The sequence below is a fragment of the Emydura macquarii genome, unplaced genomic scaffold, assembly GCF_026122565.2.
Source record: "Emydura macquarii macquarii isolate MOO-44397 ecotype Brisbane River unplaced genomic scaffold, CSIRO-AGI_Emac_v2 contig_1451, whole genome shotgun sequence".
NCBI lineage: Eukaryota > Metazoa > Chordata > Testudines > Chelidae > Emydura > Emydura macquarii.
Window position 1 is genome coordinate 24,482,847 of NW_027131588.1, and position 15,666 is coordinate 24,498,512.

At 49.5% G+C, this 15,666-nt stretch overlaps 1 protein-coding gene across 4 annotated transcripts in view; it reads left to right on the top strand.

Annotated features, from left to right (window-relative positions):
* Positions 1–10,256: 10,256 nt before the first annotated feature.
* IDUA (alpha-L-iduronidase) overlaps positions 10,257–15,666 on the top strand; it is a 62,561-nt gene continuing 57,151 nt past the window's right edge. For 2 of the 4 annotated variants that reach the window (XM_067553388.1, XM_067553387.1), the window contains exons 1-2: positions 10,257–10,504; positions 13,712–13,852. In XM_067553388.1, coding sequence (XP_067409489.1) covers positions 10,350–10,504; positions 13,712–13,852 — 296 coding nt within the window. In that variant the 5' untranslated portion in view covers positions 10,257–10,349. Of the gene's footprint in view, positions 10,505–10,709; positions 10,805–13,711; positions 13,853–15,666 lie in introns of those variants that run through there. The other 2 variants (XM_067553391.1, XM_067553389.1) reach the window with 2 other exon arrangements.

The following is a 15,666-nucleotide window of genomic DNA, read 5'->3' on the forward strand; positions in this document are numbered from 1 at the left end:
TGACAAAGGAGGATGAGAAAGACCTGGGTGTATTGGTCTATCACACAGTGACTACGAGCTGCCAATGTGATGTGGTTGTGAAAAAGGCTAATGCAATCATAGGCAAGGTATTTCCAGTACAGATGAGGAGTGTTATTACCATTGAACCAGGCACTGGTGAGACTTCATCTGGAATAGTGTGTGTAGTCCTCGTCTCCCATGTTTAAAAAGATTAATTCAAACTGGAATAGGTGCAGAGAAGAGCTACTAGTATGATGAGAGGAAAGGAGAACCTACCTTACAAGTGGAAACTTAAAGATCTTGGCTTGTTTAGCCTAATGAAACAAAGGCTGAGGGTAGATAAAAGTTACTCACCTTGTAACTTGTTCTTCGAGATTGTTGCTCATGTCCATTCCATTCTAGGTGTGTGCACGTTCTCGTGCACTGTTACCAGAATTTTTTTCCCTTAGCAGTATCTGTAGGGCCGGCTCTGGTGCCCTCTGGAACCCCATACACACATTCTATTGTATATGAAGCGCTGCCGGCCCTGGACCCCCTCAGTTCCTTCTTGCCGTCAACTCCGACAGCGGGAGCAACACTTCTCAAAGAACAACAGTTACAAGGTGAGTAACCATCTTTTCTTCTTCAAGTGCTTGTTCATGTCAATTCCATTCTAGGTGACTCGCAAGCAGTACCTTGGAGGTGGGTTCAGAGTTTACCGATGAGCTGTTTGCAGCACCGCTCTACCGAACCTTGTGTCGTCCCGTGCCTGCTGAACGATGGCGTAGTGGGAAGTGAAGGTGTGGACTGACAACCAGATAGCAGCTTTATAAATGTCCTGTATGGGTACCTGCACCCAAAAGGCCGCCAAAGAAGCCTGTGCTCTGGTGGAATGGGCTGTGACGATTCCCGGCGGAGGAACATTCGCTGCTCCTAGCAAAAATTGATGCAGGAAGTTATCCAAGAGGAAATTCGCTGGGAGGAGACAAGTAAGCCTTTCATCCTATCCACCACCACAATGAAAGGTTGTGTGGTCTTGCAGAAGGATTTCGTCCATTCTATGTAGAATGCTAAGGCAATGCCTAACATCAAGCATGTGCCACCTCCGTTCTTCTTCTGAGCCATGTGGTTTTGGAAAGAACACTGGAAAAAATATGTCCTGGTTGTTATGCAATTGAGACATTACCTTGGGTAAGAAGGCAGGGTGAGGCTGCAACTGGACCTTTTCCTTATAGAAGATCATGTACGGTAGCCCTGAGAAAAGTGCTCTGATCTCAGATATCCTTCTCACTGAGGTAATTACCATTAGGAAGGACACCTTCCAGGAGAGCAACAACAAGGGACAGGTAGCCAAAGCCTCAAAAGGGGGCCCGTGAGCCTGGATAGCACTTTCCTCCCAAATAAGTCCAACTTTTTATTGTCTTTATTTTTGGGAGTTGAGCTGGGTTGACCCTGCCTGTCCCGTTCATTGGTGGCCACCACTACTAGGGAACTTGAGGGAGGGTGTGTGAACAAATACTCAAACTTCAATGCGGGGACATAATACTTCTTTTCCACTCTTTTTGAAGTCTGTGGCAAGGACGATGGTGTTTGCCACAGGACCTTAACCACATTGAGCACCTCTTCGTGTACGGGCAGGGTGACCCAGGCTGGCGCCGCAGCTGCCAGCATATCAAAGAGATTGTCCGAGGTCTCCTTAAGCTCCTCTGCCTCTAAGCCTAAGTTTGAGGCTACCCTCTTAAGGTGCTCTTGGTGGTCCCGAAAGTCATCTAGTGGAACTGATGGCCCAGTCATGACTGCCTTGTCTGGGGATGAGGACGACGACTGCGCTGGCACAGGAGGTGGCAGCATCTCCACCTGTTGCAGGGGGACTAATGTAGATGTCCCTTCCAGGGGCTTGGAGTCCACTGCCGATACCAAGCCGTGAGCCTCTTCTGGGGCTACAGGCATTGCAGATTGCTTCCCTGATGACCTATAGGAGTACAGCCCTGGGGCCACGGGGAACCCGCAGGGATTCCAGTACAGCCACTGTGCCGGCCACTGGCCCTGAAGCCAACCTGGAGCTGAAGGGCCAGGACCTTGCTCTGGCACCCTTGGCAGACGGTGCTGACCAGAGTGGGTGGTAGTGGGTCTGTCCTCCCCTGAGGAAAAGGAATTGCTTCTTGACAACCACGGAGGGGCTACGGCTGACTCCCTTCTTGCAGGGTGGTGCCACGGAGAGGGGGACCGATGTCTCAACCCTCAAGCCCCACGATGCTTCGATGAACACTGCTTCGGCATCAGGGAGCGTGACATCGGAGACTGGCGGTGCTGCTCCCTGGACCGGTGCCAAGCCAATGAGGACCTTTGCCGGGAAGAGGAGCGGGATCGGTGCTGCACTGAAAATGTGTGTCCCAGTGCCGGGGATCAATGATGGTGCCGAATATCCCTTGGTGAAAGTCCAGATGCCAGCGACTGGGTTCTGCGCCGTGCAGGCATGGATGGACTCTTTGGTGCCAGGAATCGCGATCGATGCCAATACCCTGCCAGCGAGCATCTCCAAGACACAGAATGAGATTGGTGCCACCCACCCAAGTGCGAAGCCCTCAGTGCCGGTGATCAAGAGCGGTACCGCTCTGACGTTAAAAACTGCCTTTGGTGATGTTCGGCTGCCGGGGATCTCCTCAGTGACGGGGACCAAGAACACACCCTTGGGGACCGGTGCCATGACAGCAGGGACTTTCTCCGCGGTGACCTGGCCCGTGGGGAAGCACACTGGGACTCAGGAAAGTGGTGTAGCCATTGGGGGTGTCCCATTGCGGGCTTCCCCGTAGATGCCGGTGCCTTCTCCTTTCCTGGTACCAGCAGGGGCTTAGGCATAGAAGGCAAAGGAAGGGCTATCAAGTCCCTTGCCGCTTGCAGCACCTCCAGCATCGACAACACCATGAGCTGGAGAGGCCCCCTTCCACTCCCAGGAGTTGGGGGTGGCTCTCAAGGCAGGCTCCAGGCCCTGGCCGGCAAGCTCCTCTCCTGCTGACTTGGTTTGACCGGCTGGTCCGATAGAGACCCTGTGCTCAACCCTGCATCCCTAGTTCTTCTTCGGTGCGGGGGAGCGGTCCCTATCAGAGTGCCGTTTCTTCTGCCTCTTCTTCGATGGTGAGGAAGAAGACCTGTGACACGGCGGTTCTGGTGCTGGTGTGGCGCTCTGCACCAACGTGGTGCTGTTTCTTCTTCTTTGGCTGTCCATTGCAAATGACAAGGACTGTAGAGATCAGCTAACACTTTCCTGCATGCTGATGAGATGCAAGTCCAGCTCTAGAATGGAAAGCTCTTGAACGGAGAGCTCTTGGCTCTTCATCGGCCACATCAAGGGCAGGAGATGTCTCGCTGTTGTGTCTTAGCTGATGTTGATGCTGATAAGTTGCTAATCATTTTTCGACTACCTTTTCAACGGCCTCAGATACAGCATTTCTCCATTGTACATGGTTTCTGCCAACATCTCCCATGTGTCCACATTGATGTCTACTGTCTTGAGATGTCTCTTAAGGACGTCTTTGTAGCATAACTTCTGACCATGCCTAGCTCATTTGCTTTCCTTCAGTTCACCATAAAAGTGGTTTTTCGGAAGTCGATGTTCTGGCATATGGATGACAGGTCCTGACCATCTCAGTTGTAAGGAATTAACTATTGCTTCTACACTAGACATTTCAGCTCTTGCTAATACTTCAGTGTTAGGAATTCGGTCTTGCCACTGAACTCCAGTAAACCCTGCCCAAGGCTCATCAGAGGCATGGTATTTTTGTCTTCCATGAGCTGCAAGATACAACAGACCTGTTGGGTCACAAACTACATCATCTATGGAAGTGTAAATCAAATCAATAATGCTGATAATAAGATCAATTTCTGATACCATGAACCTTCTCCTCCCCCTATTGGATCCTAATCAGTTTCACTACTACTTTTCAGAAGTCATTGCCTGGAAGAAGAGCAATGTGAAAGCAGACACCCAATGGATCGTTTGAAATGTAAAAGATTTAGAGCAAGTGTAATGTTCTCTTGCTTATCTCAAAGGTAGTTATTTTAATTCACTTTTAAATGAGAGAGAAATTAATGGTGTGTATACACAGACAAACACACTCCTTCTACACTGCCTATATATTCCAAACTAGTTTGTTCCTTCCCTCCACTATACCAAGTACATGCTTGCTCAATAGTTGAAGACTAACTGCACCCCAGACAAGGAGACAGTGTCCTGAAGACATCTCTAGAGCTAACAAATAGAGAAAGGGAAAGCTTTAGGGCTTATGCTCATCTCCTCACCTTGCATAGTTGCAAGAGCTATTTACTTCAGCCCGGTCTAGTAACTAACTTCAGACTGGGTTAAGCTGATATTCAGTGAGCTTGTAAGTGATATACAACTGTCCATCCTGGTTACCAATAGACTTGATAAAATTTCAGTGTAGTCAGATAAGCTCAGAGACAGTCATGAGGTGTTTGCTCTGATTTCAGTCCATGGAGACACAATATAGCTACAAGCTGGCAGAACTTCTGTACTCAATACACTAGAACTCTCCTTTAAAGGAGACATTACTTTGACCAAAGTTATACCAAAGCCAACAGAATGAGGCACTTGCAGCATTAGGTTTCAGATGCTGTATTCACACTTTGACCTTTAGCATCTTCTGGTCCTCAAGCTTTACCATCTGTTCTGGGGATAATCTGTTCAGACACAGTCAGCTAAGAAAATCATCAACATTAAATTGCATGTCTAATTCAGAAGTATACCAGCTTTTTATGAAGGGCTCTCAATCTAATCATTAGTGACCTACCCTTTCACTCTAATCCTTCCCAATCTCTTTGAGCTCTTTACCTTAAGTCTAGCCAGAAATATCTGGTTTGTTTGCTTTGACAAGCAATCCAATTGTCATCATGTTAAGCATTATGAACATTCACTTAGATTACAGGTAGCCACCATATGACAATAAGACGTTTCACTCTGTGGGTCCTTTATTTTAGTATGCATGTCCTTGAATATTATAAGTCAAAACTCCCTGCTGTCATGCTTCAGGGTAGCTTTGGCACAAGACAGCCTCAGTAACTGTATGTGGCCAATTCCCTAACATATCTACATCCAGTTTATGAGCCCCTGTTCTCAAATGGAATGATCCTGCTCTACTTGGCCCATGGTTGACGCCAAAAGAAGATATTGGAACATCTGCCCTGCACCTATCTTTTTGCTTATTTAAATTTGTTTGCAGGCCTGGGGTCTCTAACATTGGCCACTTCACCTAAGCACCTCTCTAGACATTGCACAGACCTAAATCTTTCCCTTCTGTTGTATTTTTATACATTTTAAAGGCCAATGCCTTTAGGCTCTGGACATGATTAGTCTTCAAGTAATAAGTTTGTATGAACCAAATCTTGCACCAAAATTTTAATCTACATTAAGAAATTGCGTGAAGAAATCTGTACATATGTGTAGTTCGACTAGTACAAATGAGTTAGTCTGGACAAACCCTTTGTTGACCTGTCGTCATGATCAGAAAAACTGACCATTTCTCACTCAGCTCCCTGTCTGTATTTAGATTAATTGTATTGATCACCAATTAGTTTATTGCTCCATCCATCACTGCAGAGCAAGTGTACTTTGGAGACTTAATTCCATGGTACAGACCTAGCTGAATCCCCCTAGGGGACAATCTGTTATAACTGGACCCCACCTTTGGATCCCACGTGATTCCAAAGCTGGATCCAGGCAGTTTCCACACACTGTTTCTATCTCTAACCTCTAAGGTACTCCAGGGGGCAGATCTGGCTGACCCCTCCTTGGGCTGTGGGACTGCTCAATTCAACTTCTCTAGCTCATAAGACTTTGAGCCCATTTTTGATTTGGCACTTGTTGCACCACTTCGTACATTGAGAATGGTCACCCATATGGGGTATGCCAAGCTTCCCTTCCCTTTCCAACCAATAGTGTCTAAAGTCTCATTCTGGAAAGCTAGTATAACCATACATCAGTCTGTTTTGTTGTAAGCTTGGTGCCTGCTCAAAACTCGATACTAACTTGTGCAGGCAAAAATGTAGGTGCTTGGCACAATTCAGCTTTAGCACATCACTAACTACAGTGTACAAAAGTGTAGGAATGAAGGAAAAATTTTGTTTTACTTATACTACAAAACACATCTGTTAGCAGTTGTGGGAAGGCTGTAATGAAAAAAAATTTAACTGCCAAGAAAAGCTGTAAAAATGCTGAACTCAATGTAACTGATAAAAGAAAAGAAGCTACTAATTATGAGCTGGTTTTAATAGATGAAGAAAAGTTGTAATGTAATAAACTTATAGTGATCCCTGACATAGCAGTGTTACCTTACAGACCAGGGCTCAGCTACAACTCTTGTCTACTACAACCCTAAGAGCTCCCAGCCCCAAACTGTTTTCAGCTGAAGTCAGGTATTGGCAATGACCCACTTTGTTTATTAAAGGATATAAAAGTGTGAAGTCTTAGGGGGCTCATTACAAATATCTGCCTGATCACAATGGAGCCAAGCAACCTGGGTCTAAACACCCCTGAATGTAGTCCATTTGTACCCTAATTAGATGCTTAAGATCGGTTACTGTTCGGATGTAGTAACTGCTTATTATGTAGGCTTTTTATACACATTTACAGCAATTGCATAAATATAATTTGGTCTTTGGCTTGAATAAAGGAATTTATGATTGAACTGGTATCATGGTGGAACCCTGTACTAACAATAAAGCCAACAAAAAGTAGTTTTAAAGGCACCTGCAGGAGTTACCATTTAACTCCGTTCACAGTTGCCTGGTTTTCTGAAGCCTTTACGTTTCAAGCTGGAGTTTTCCAGGCACACAACACTAGAAAGGACACCTTGAGCAGGGAATTAAACCCAGTGCTCCCAGGTGTGAGACTAACGCCTTACACTTCTCCTGCGGCCTTTGCACGGGGGGAGAGTGGATGCTACAGGCCCAGCTGCAGCTCTGGCCGGCCCTGGATCGCGTGCTGGATGCACCAGGGGGGCAGCGAGCTGCCAGGCAGGGAAAGCACATCCAGCAGCCGGGCAGCAGCACTGCTTACAGCGAGCCGGGCTGCCCCGGCAAGAACGTGTCTGGGAAGGGAGCCAGCTCACTGCGGGGCACAGGGCTTTAGTACCAGCTCGGGGGGACTCTCCCCGCCCCCATGGGCTGCTTCCCCCCGGTGCCCACCTCGCGGAGCGGAGACACCAGCTGGCCAGGCCGGAGGCCGAGCCCGCGCCTGGCGCCGCTCCGCCCTACGAGGCCCCCCAGGCCGGGCAGAAGATGGGGCCCAGCGGCAGCCCCACGGCCGGCAGGCGGAGCAGGGCCCGCGAACGGCAGAGGGCCGGCGGCAGCAGAGGTGGGACGGAGCAGGCCGCGCTGAGGAGGACGGGCGGGGGGGGGCAGGGCGATAGACCGAGGTCGGGCTGAGGAGACCCCCTCACACACAGCCCCGGCGGGGCCCAGCCCCTCACCGCCCCGGCCGCCCGCCGGCTCTCCGCGGGGAAGCCGCTCCCCCGGGGCGGCGCTGACGCTGCTCCGCTGGGGGCGGAGGGGGAGAGCCCGGACCCCACTGAGGAGAAATAAACTCCAGGCAGGTCCCGCCGGACACGGAGAGGCAGGGCCGGGCACCGAGGGACGCGCGCGCGCGCGCTCCCTGCCGCGCGGGCTGGGCCCCTCTGCGGGGGCGGGGGAAGGGCGGAGGCTGAGGCGCGGGGCCGGAGAGCGGTTATCGCCCAAGGCAGTTAGCCCCGCCCACCCGTCTCGCGCACCGCTGAGGCGCAGCGCGGGGGAGGGCGCCCTATTTATGACCCTCGGGACTGCGTGACGTCAGGCGGGGGCGGGGCCGCTCGGGGCAGGGCCCAATGGGCATCGCGCGCCCCTTGTATCGCTCCTGGGGAGGAGCCACGCGGGCGGAAGGTCGCGTCACGTGACCAGCAGGGGACCGGGGGGCCGGAAATCTCCGAGCCGAGGCCCGCCGGGATGATGCTCGGTCTGGGGAGACGGATCACGGGGTCTCGGAGGGGCACAGCCTGTCTACGTGGGGGATGGGTGTATGTAGGGGCCCAGAGTCTGGGACATCAGGGGTCTGTACAGAGCCTCTGGGGCATGCGGGGGTTATGGGGGGTGTCTGGGGGGGACAGTGGGTGTGTGTGTATAGGGGGTCTCTGGGGTAGAGGGGTGGCTATAGGTCTCTGGGGGCATAGTGGGTCTATAGGGGGTCTCTGGAGGAATAGGGGAGAGTATATAGGGGTCTCTGGGGGCATGCAGGGGTTATGGGGTCTCTGGGGGGGACAGTGGGTGTATATAGGGGGTCTCTGGGGGGGACAGTGGGTGTATATAGGGGGTCTCTGGGGGGGACAGTGGGTGTATAGGGTCTCTGGGAGGATAGTGGGTGTGTATAGGGTCTCTGGGGGCATGCAGGGGTTATGGGGTCTCTGGGTGGGACAGTGGGTGTATAGGGATATGAGGTCTTGTTGGGGACACACACAGTACGTACAGGGGAGGGTGCCCGTGGGCCAGAGGGGAGTGTTGCAGAGTGGAGTGCAGGGAAAGGAATTCTTTGTGGAGATGGGTACAATCATGTAAACACCGGGAGTTCCCTTCAGAGCCACTTAAACTTCCCATCTGACCCTCCAACAAATATTTATGTACAGCATCTGGCCCCAAATGCTCTTCTGTTTGTTGAAGTAGGAGAGGGGCCAGGGCTGCATCCAGAAGGGCTGAGGGTGAAGTGAATTTGAGGCCTGGTCTACACTAGAAGATTAGATGGGCATAGCTGCTTTGCTTGAGTGGAAAATCCATGCCCCTGAGTGGCACAGGTAAACCGACCTAACCCCCGTTGAGGCAATGCTAGCTCAGTCGAAGAATTCTTTGGTCTAACTTGCCACTGCCTCTTGGGGAGGTGGATTACCTATAGGCCAGCGCAGGCAGTATCTATAGGGAAGCACTATCCTGGCTCAGCTGTGCTGCTCTAGTGTTTTAAGTGCAGACCAGCCCTCAGGAATAGTGGATCAAGGTTTATTCTTGCATGCTGGGGGAAACCTGTAATGCATTTGCCTAGGCTTTGCACCTTGGGAGCTCCCATTATTTCCCCAGTGCCTGGTTCTTGTGTATGAGGTGTTACACCACGAAGCACAACACACTGGCATTGCAGTCCTGTCAGGGCAATACAGTGTTGCTTGAGTGACTCTGTTCTTTCCTTCCTGACAAAAGCCAAGAGAAGTACTAGGTAATTGCCTGTCTGCCCTGAAAGCTCCTTTGTGCCGTCTGTAAATGTACATTCAGTTCAGTCATAATGTACGCGGGCAGGAGTTGAAGCTGCAAAGGACAGGCCTGTCAGCGGCGCTCACCCAAAAGGAGTGGTTAGCTACCCCTTGAATGGTTATACACCTAAACTGTTCTAGCTTTCTCTCTGCACGCCCAGCCCAAACGTAGAACAAATACACCAAATGAGTAAGAAGAAAATATTCATGGGGCAAAACTGAAGTGTGGTGAGCTTCCTTTTTAGTGTAAAAACAACATTTTAAGTTTATTCTTTATTTCTGCTAATAATAGTTCTCAAACAATAGAAGTACAGGTACACCAAGTTCTTGTAGAATTATAGGTAACTGGGACCCAATTGGGGACATCAGGTGGGTAACTATCAGTCCCTCACCTTAGGTGAGTTTATTTCCTAGAATGGGAATTACTGGACTAGACAGGACAGGAAGGATGTAAAAAGAGGGAGGGGAGAAACAAAAACAAAAGCAGCAGAGGTGACAAGTACTGGAAGGAAGTCAAGGAACTAGGAACTACACTGGGGAACTAAATGAAAAAAAGCAAAGTTAAAAGGAAAAGTAAATCAAGCCAAAACAGATTGGAAGAGAAAGCAAAAACTGCACAACCGAGAATGCATCCCTCTTCCCAGAGTGGGCGGTGGGGCAGACGTGGAAAGGCAGACACGCTGCAAACAGAGACATCATCTAGCACAGCTGCAGAGTATGGAAGAGAAAAGTGGTCACAGGCACCAGGCAGCCACGGCAAGTCGTGGGCGGAGCGCACCCCTTCTTTCTGCGTGGTGATGAAAGCCGAGTGGCGCTAGACTGCCTCCGTCCGCAGTGCCGGCTCCGCTCCGAGTCCCAGTCCCAGTCCCAGTCCCGGCCCGGTTTGCAGCGGCGGCGGGTCTCCTGCAAGCGGCGGCAGGGCGGGGCCGGCAGAGCGGTGACACCAGCAGCAGGAGCAGCAGCAGGAGGGCGGGGTGTGTTTTGCACTCGCCGCAGGAAGTTACTCGGGGCGGGGGGGTGTGACTGGGGCCCGGTCCCTGGCCCTGGCACTAGCACTAGCACTACCGGTCCCGGTCCCGCTGCCCGGCAGGCGCCATGGGCTGGGCGCGGGCGCTGCTCCGGCTCCGGCTCCGGCTCTGGCTCTGGCTGCAGGCGCTCCCCCCCGCGCTCTGCGGCGCTCGCACCATCGCCGTGGACGTTTCGCGCCGGGAAAGGCCCCTGCGGCACTTCTGGAGCAGCACCGGCTTCTGGTGAGCCCCTCTGCCGTGCGCACCGGCCGGCCCGCTGCCCGCTCCCCCTGCGCACGGGGCAGCCGCGCCCTGCCCGCTCGTCCGGCCGGGCTGCTCCGGATGGCCCAAAGCGCCCCTCGGGTCAGCTAAACCGGGCCTGGACGTGCCCGCGGGCAGGGAGCCGGACTGTAGCCGCAGGAGCTCCGTGCAGCGGCAGGCTCGTCTCACCGGCAGCACAGGGTGGTCCCATAAAAGGTGTCATCTCACCCTCTTGGTCTCCTGGTCTCCTAGGACCCAGAGGGCTACAACAGCACTGCCTAGGTGAGCGGACCAGGTCTCAGCACCCTGAGACAGGACTGACTCCCCCTCGGCCAGATTGGGGAGTAGTTATACATCCCCCACCCACCGAGTGTTTAAGAGAGGTGGAATCAGCAGAGTGTGTGTTGGGGAAAGCGAGTGTCCCCTTTTTCAGGGGACGATTCCAGTTTGAGGGTGAGGCTCCCTCCTTGTCTGTTACATTAGGTACAACAAGACAGAAATACCTGAATCTCTGCGAACGGGCAGTGTTAGGAGATTAGAAAAACCTTGGAAGTGAAACCTGATGAAAACTGAAAGTGGTTTTTACTTCAACTGTTCAAATAATCCCTTTTTATTTATATGCGGTGTTCAACTCCAATCAAGGGAATACCTGTAAGAAAGTGTCTTAAAGCTTTTACACACTTCCCTCCTTCCCTTTAAATTAATGGCTAAAGAAGTTCACACTACTACACTTAAGAACTCCAAGACATTCTCCAACAAGAATAGGGAAAGCTGGAGTCAACACTTGTGCTTTTAGAAATGCCAGAACTGTAGAAGCATCACACTGACCTATAAAATATATAAAGTTAACAGGTCTTTATCCGTCATAAAATAGCAAAATGGGTACACAGCCCCATTTTTTGTTTTGCACGTCCTCTTTAAAGGTGTTTTTACTGCTCAGAAAGAGTGACACATTAACACCGCTGGAAGTGGAACGAGGTTTATCAAATGTTGACCCTGCACAACTGATGCATAGACAGCAAAAAAAATGCAAGCGTCTCTGATTTGCCAACGTGCCTCAAGCCCAGCCTAGGAGTGACTACTTCCAGGAGTGAGAGACTAGTTCAGATTCTGTGCCTCTCCAGTGCTTGGCCTCTGCCAAGACTGAGGGCAGTGTTGACTGTGACTGTCGTGTGTCTGATATACACAGTCCTTGTCACAGATTATTTAGACATTGTCAAAGATACCAAATAGTTAGCGCGAACCCCGAGATATTTTCCCCCAGTTTAAGGCTGAACTTCTCCACCACACCATGCTATAAAAACATTTCCTAGTTCTAAGTGCACAGGAAATGAAAGTTAAAACCAGCTTTCTTATACCTTTTCTTAAACTATGATGTTATTATCAAGATTGGCTGAAAACTTCTTGGTAACAATTTACAAAGCTATGATTTCAGTTTCTCCAAAAGGAAAGAAAAACGGATTAAAAGCAAAGTCGAAAAGGTAAAAACACAAGCCACAGGTCACCTCTCTTAGCCAGACAGGAACCCCGGTCCACCAAATCATCAGGCTGAACTGGAAATCAGAAGCAGGCTCCAGTTGTTGAATGTAGTTTCCTCTTTCCATATCACAGGAATATCAGCTGATCTGGCAGAGACCAGAGAACATTGATGAAACCTTAGAAACAGCAAGATCTGATTTTCTATATACTTGATCTGTGTAAAATAGAATAGAATAGAAAAGTGAAGGGCAAGGACAGACACCAGGACAAGCCACAGATGACAAAAGCCGTTGCTGACCTAGCATAACGGGCCATGCTAAGTCCAGTGGGGGTCTTTGTCTCCTTCTAGTGGTGTGACTAGATAAACGGGTTTAGTCATGTAAAGCAGTGCTTGAACTACAGGTCCCTTGGCTCGGAAGCAGTAGAAGATTCAAACCCCCCTTGGGTCTGGCCACTCGAGGGAGACAGCTACCCACAACGAGTTGGCATGGTTACAGTAGGTTCTTCAGCACTGTAATAAAGCTATGCTCCCATAGCAAAATAAACCAGCACAATATTCAGCTCTATTAAGTGTCATACATGTATAAAATTGTGACATGTATAAGGATATATTCTCCCAAAGTCTTGGAGCGATGTTGCTTGTTCTCTCTTTCCTGTGAAAATGAAGTGGAATTACGAGAGCGAGGGCATTAACCGGAGATGGGAATTTAGGAACATAGGACTGGAAAGGCCCTCCTGGGTCATTGCATCCAATCCCCTGCTGCAACGCTAACATCTAGCACTTCACCCAACAAACTCAGAGCATGTTCTGACCGTTAGGGAAAACGCTTCCCCTCCGAATGGTAGTTATTGTGTGTGGATTCCAGAGGCGGGAAAAGGGCACACGAAGTCTGTCCCGTTGTGTTTAGTTTCAATGGAATAAGTGGGCCCAGAGAGTCAAGAGTGTTAACATGACCAGATCACTGTACAACGATGAACAGTTCAACATGGCTCAGGGTTTCTCAGCCTGCTTCGTCCCATGGCAACCAGCCGTGTTGACATGGCTAGCCACTGCCTTAGCTGCATGGCAGACCTTCCACAGCAGCACGTGCTTTCTTGAGGCCTTACCCAAGTCGGCTGAAGCCAATGGACAGATCAAGCCCCTATCTGACTCCTGGCAGATTTTGGTTGGTTTCGGAAGAGGTGGGAGTCGGGCAGGCAGACGCTATGCTTAGAACAGTGTTAATTACTCACAGGGAATTATTATCTTGTTGCCTAGTTTCCTTATGCATGTTTGTTGAGTTTAAGTAATTGGAGGCAAATTCTTCCTGCCCTGCTGCCCGTTGAATGATTCAAGGCCCTGGCGCAGATGCTAACTTGTGAGCTAACAAGAAGATAAGTCATGCTTCAGCTTCCTCACTGCACTTCGCTGAGCTGCACTTACTACTCCAGCAAAAGCAGTGTATCCCAAAGGACAGGGCCCTGGACTGGGACTCAAGAGGCTGGGTTTTATTCCTGGCTCTAGCACTGATCTGCTGCTCTGTGACTGGGCAAGTCCCTTCACCTCTGGGTTTCTCCTTTTGCTCTCTGTCTTGCCTTAGCATGTAAACGCTACAGGGCAGGAATCATCTCAATATGTCTATGTACATGTCGAGCACAATGAGGCCATGATCTCCTTTGGGGCTTTTAGGTGCTACTGTTACATAATAAACTATTGTTTTTCCCCCCCAGTCCTCCTCTACCACACAGCAGAGCGGATCTGTTTGACCTCAGTAAAGACCAAGCGATTAACCTTGCATACATTTCTTCGGTACCGCATGGTGGCATTGAACAAGTTCGAATTCACTGGTTACTGGAACTAATTACTGTTGGGTGAGTGAACGTTTCTGAAACTCAAAATAAAAATGGAATGTGTTGGTGGGGGAGGGGGTAGAGGGGAATCACGTTTACTGCTCTACAATGAGATTTGCTTTGGCTCATGTACATTGTCCAAAAAGACCTGTTCATACCTGTGACAGGGGCTTAACCTCTTTATGTGCCTAAAACACAGAGGCTGAGGTAAGTTGTATGCTCCTGTGTACACTTGGTAGGGTTACTCTTCCCTAGAAGTCATGGAAATGCCTCTTGTGATGTAAGAGTCCTGGGAGTGCATAAGGACAAGTCATAGGGGAGTTACTATACTTATCTCTGAACTCTTACGGCTAGGCTGTATGTAAGGGCACCTTTTTACTTCCAGGTTAAACTAATGTAACTTTCTTTCCCACATCCACTCAGACATCGTGGTCTCTGTCCTGAAATGAGCTCCTTGTGCTTACACAGAGACCCCCTGAAATGATCTTAGCTCACTGCCCGATTGGAGTCTTCAGGAGTTTAATTATTTCTGGGGTCTTTAGGGTGGAGCTAGTTAATGAACGGTTACACATTGTACATTAAGGTTATACGACAGGATTTTCAACTCAGTTAATAATTTCTAAAAGACATTATTTAGGATAACATAGTTGTCCCTTAAGTTCAATGAAATATAAGTATATTAAACCCTTTGCTATTTATCTAATGGAAACAGTGCAAATAAGTTCTCTTTATCCTGCGAGTTTACAACCGCTAGTGTTGAGAGGTAAATTGCCGTTTGGTTCAAGGTAGTAGTAATTCAGATGGTATTACAAAGCTAGTACCAGCCATGCTGCTGTATTCTTTCAGTGACTAACGAAATATAGCATTAGCATTGTTTCTTGGTGACACATCTTACCAGTAGAAGTCATCAGCCAGTTGACAGTCCAGCTAGATCTCTTGGTCAGGGGTTTTCAGCCTTCTTTTCTCAAGACTAAACATGCTTGGTTTTTAGCCTTTCCTCTTCGGTCAGGTTTTCTAAACCTTGTATCATTTTGGTAGCTCTCCTCTAGACACTCTCCAGTCTGTTCAAATCTTTCCTACAGTGTGGTGCCCAGCACTGGACACAGTTCTCCAGCATGGGAACAGTCACGGTTATGTTGAAAGCCTTGGGTTCCTTTTTCCAACTGGACATTTTCTGGTCTGTTACTCACCAATAGTAGCCATTTTTACAGCAATGAACATGACCTCTGTCCACTCTACAAGGGGCAGAGCTTCAACATAGACCCAGACCCTTCTCCAAATCATACAGGACCCACATACCCTGTAAGTTGGAGGTTGGGAGAACCCTTCCTTCCTACTGATCAGTATCTATAGTTTGTTAAATATGTAGTTTATGTCAGACATCGCGCTTGACAAAACCTGTATGCCAGCGACACAAGAAGAGAGAGCGTCTCATATTAAGTATCTCATTCTAGTGTTTACTAAGCCCCAAGGCATTGAGAATAATAATCAATCAAAGAGGAATTAAAAGCCCATCACCAGCCGCACCTTACCTGACCTCTGACAGTAAGAGAACAAACATGAAGCCGTTTTTAACCACAGAGTGTGTTTTACATCCACAAACAGTCACTTACATATAAGCCAGTCTCCTAAACTAAAAGCCACTTGAAGAGCCTACCTTGTAAAGAGCCATCTAACGCTGCCCCTTCCCAGAGTGCTTTGCTAACAACCAAGATTGACAGACCAGCTTCTCTTCCCATCTCCCTTTTCATGGGAGGGGAGAGAATTGGTTAGAACCCGAACTCTTTTCTTCAAGTCAGGATAAATCTTAATTTTGTCAGCTCCCCTCACCCCCT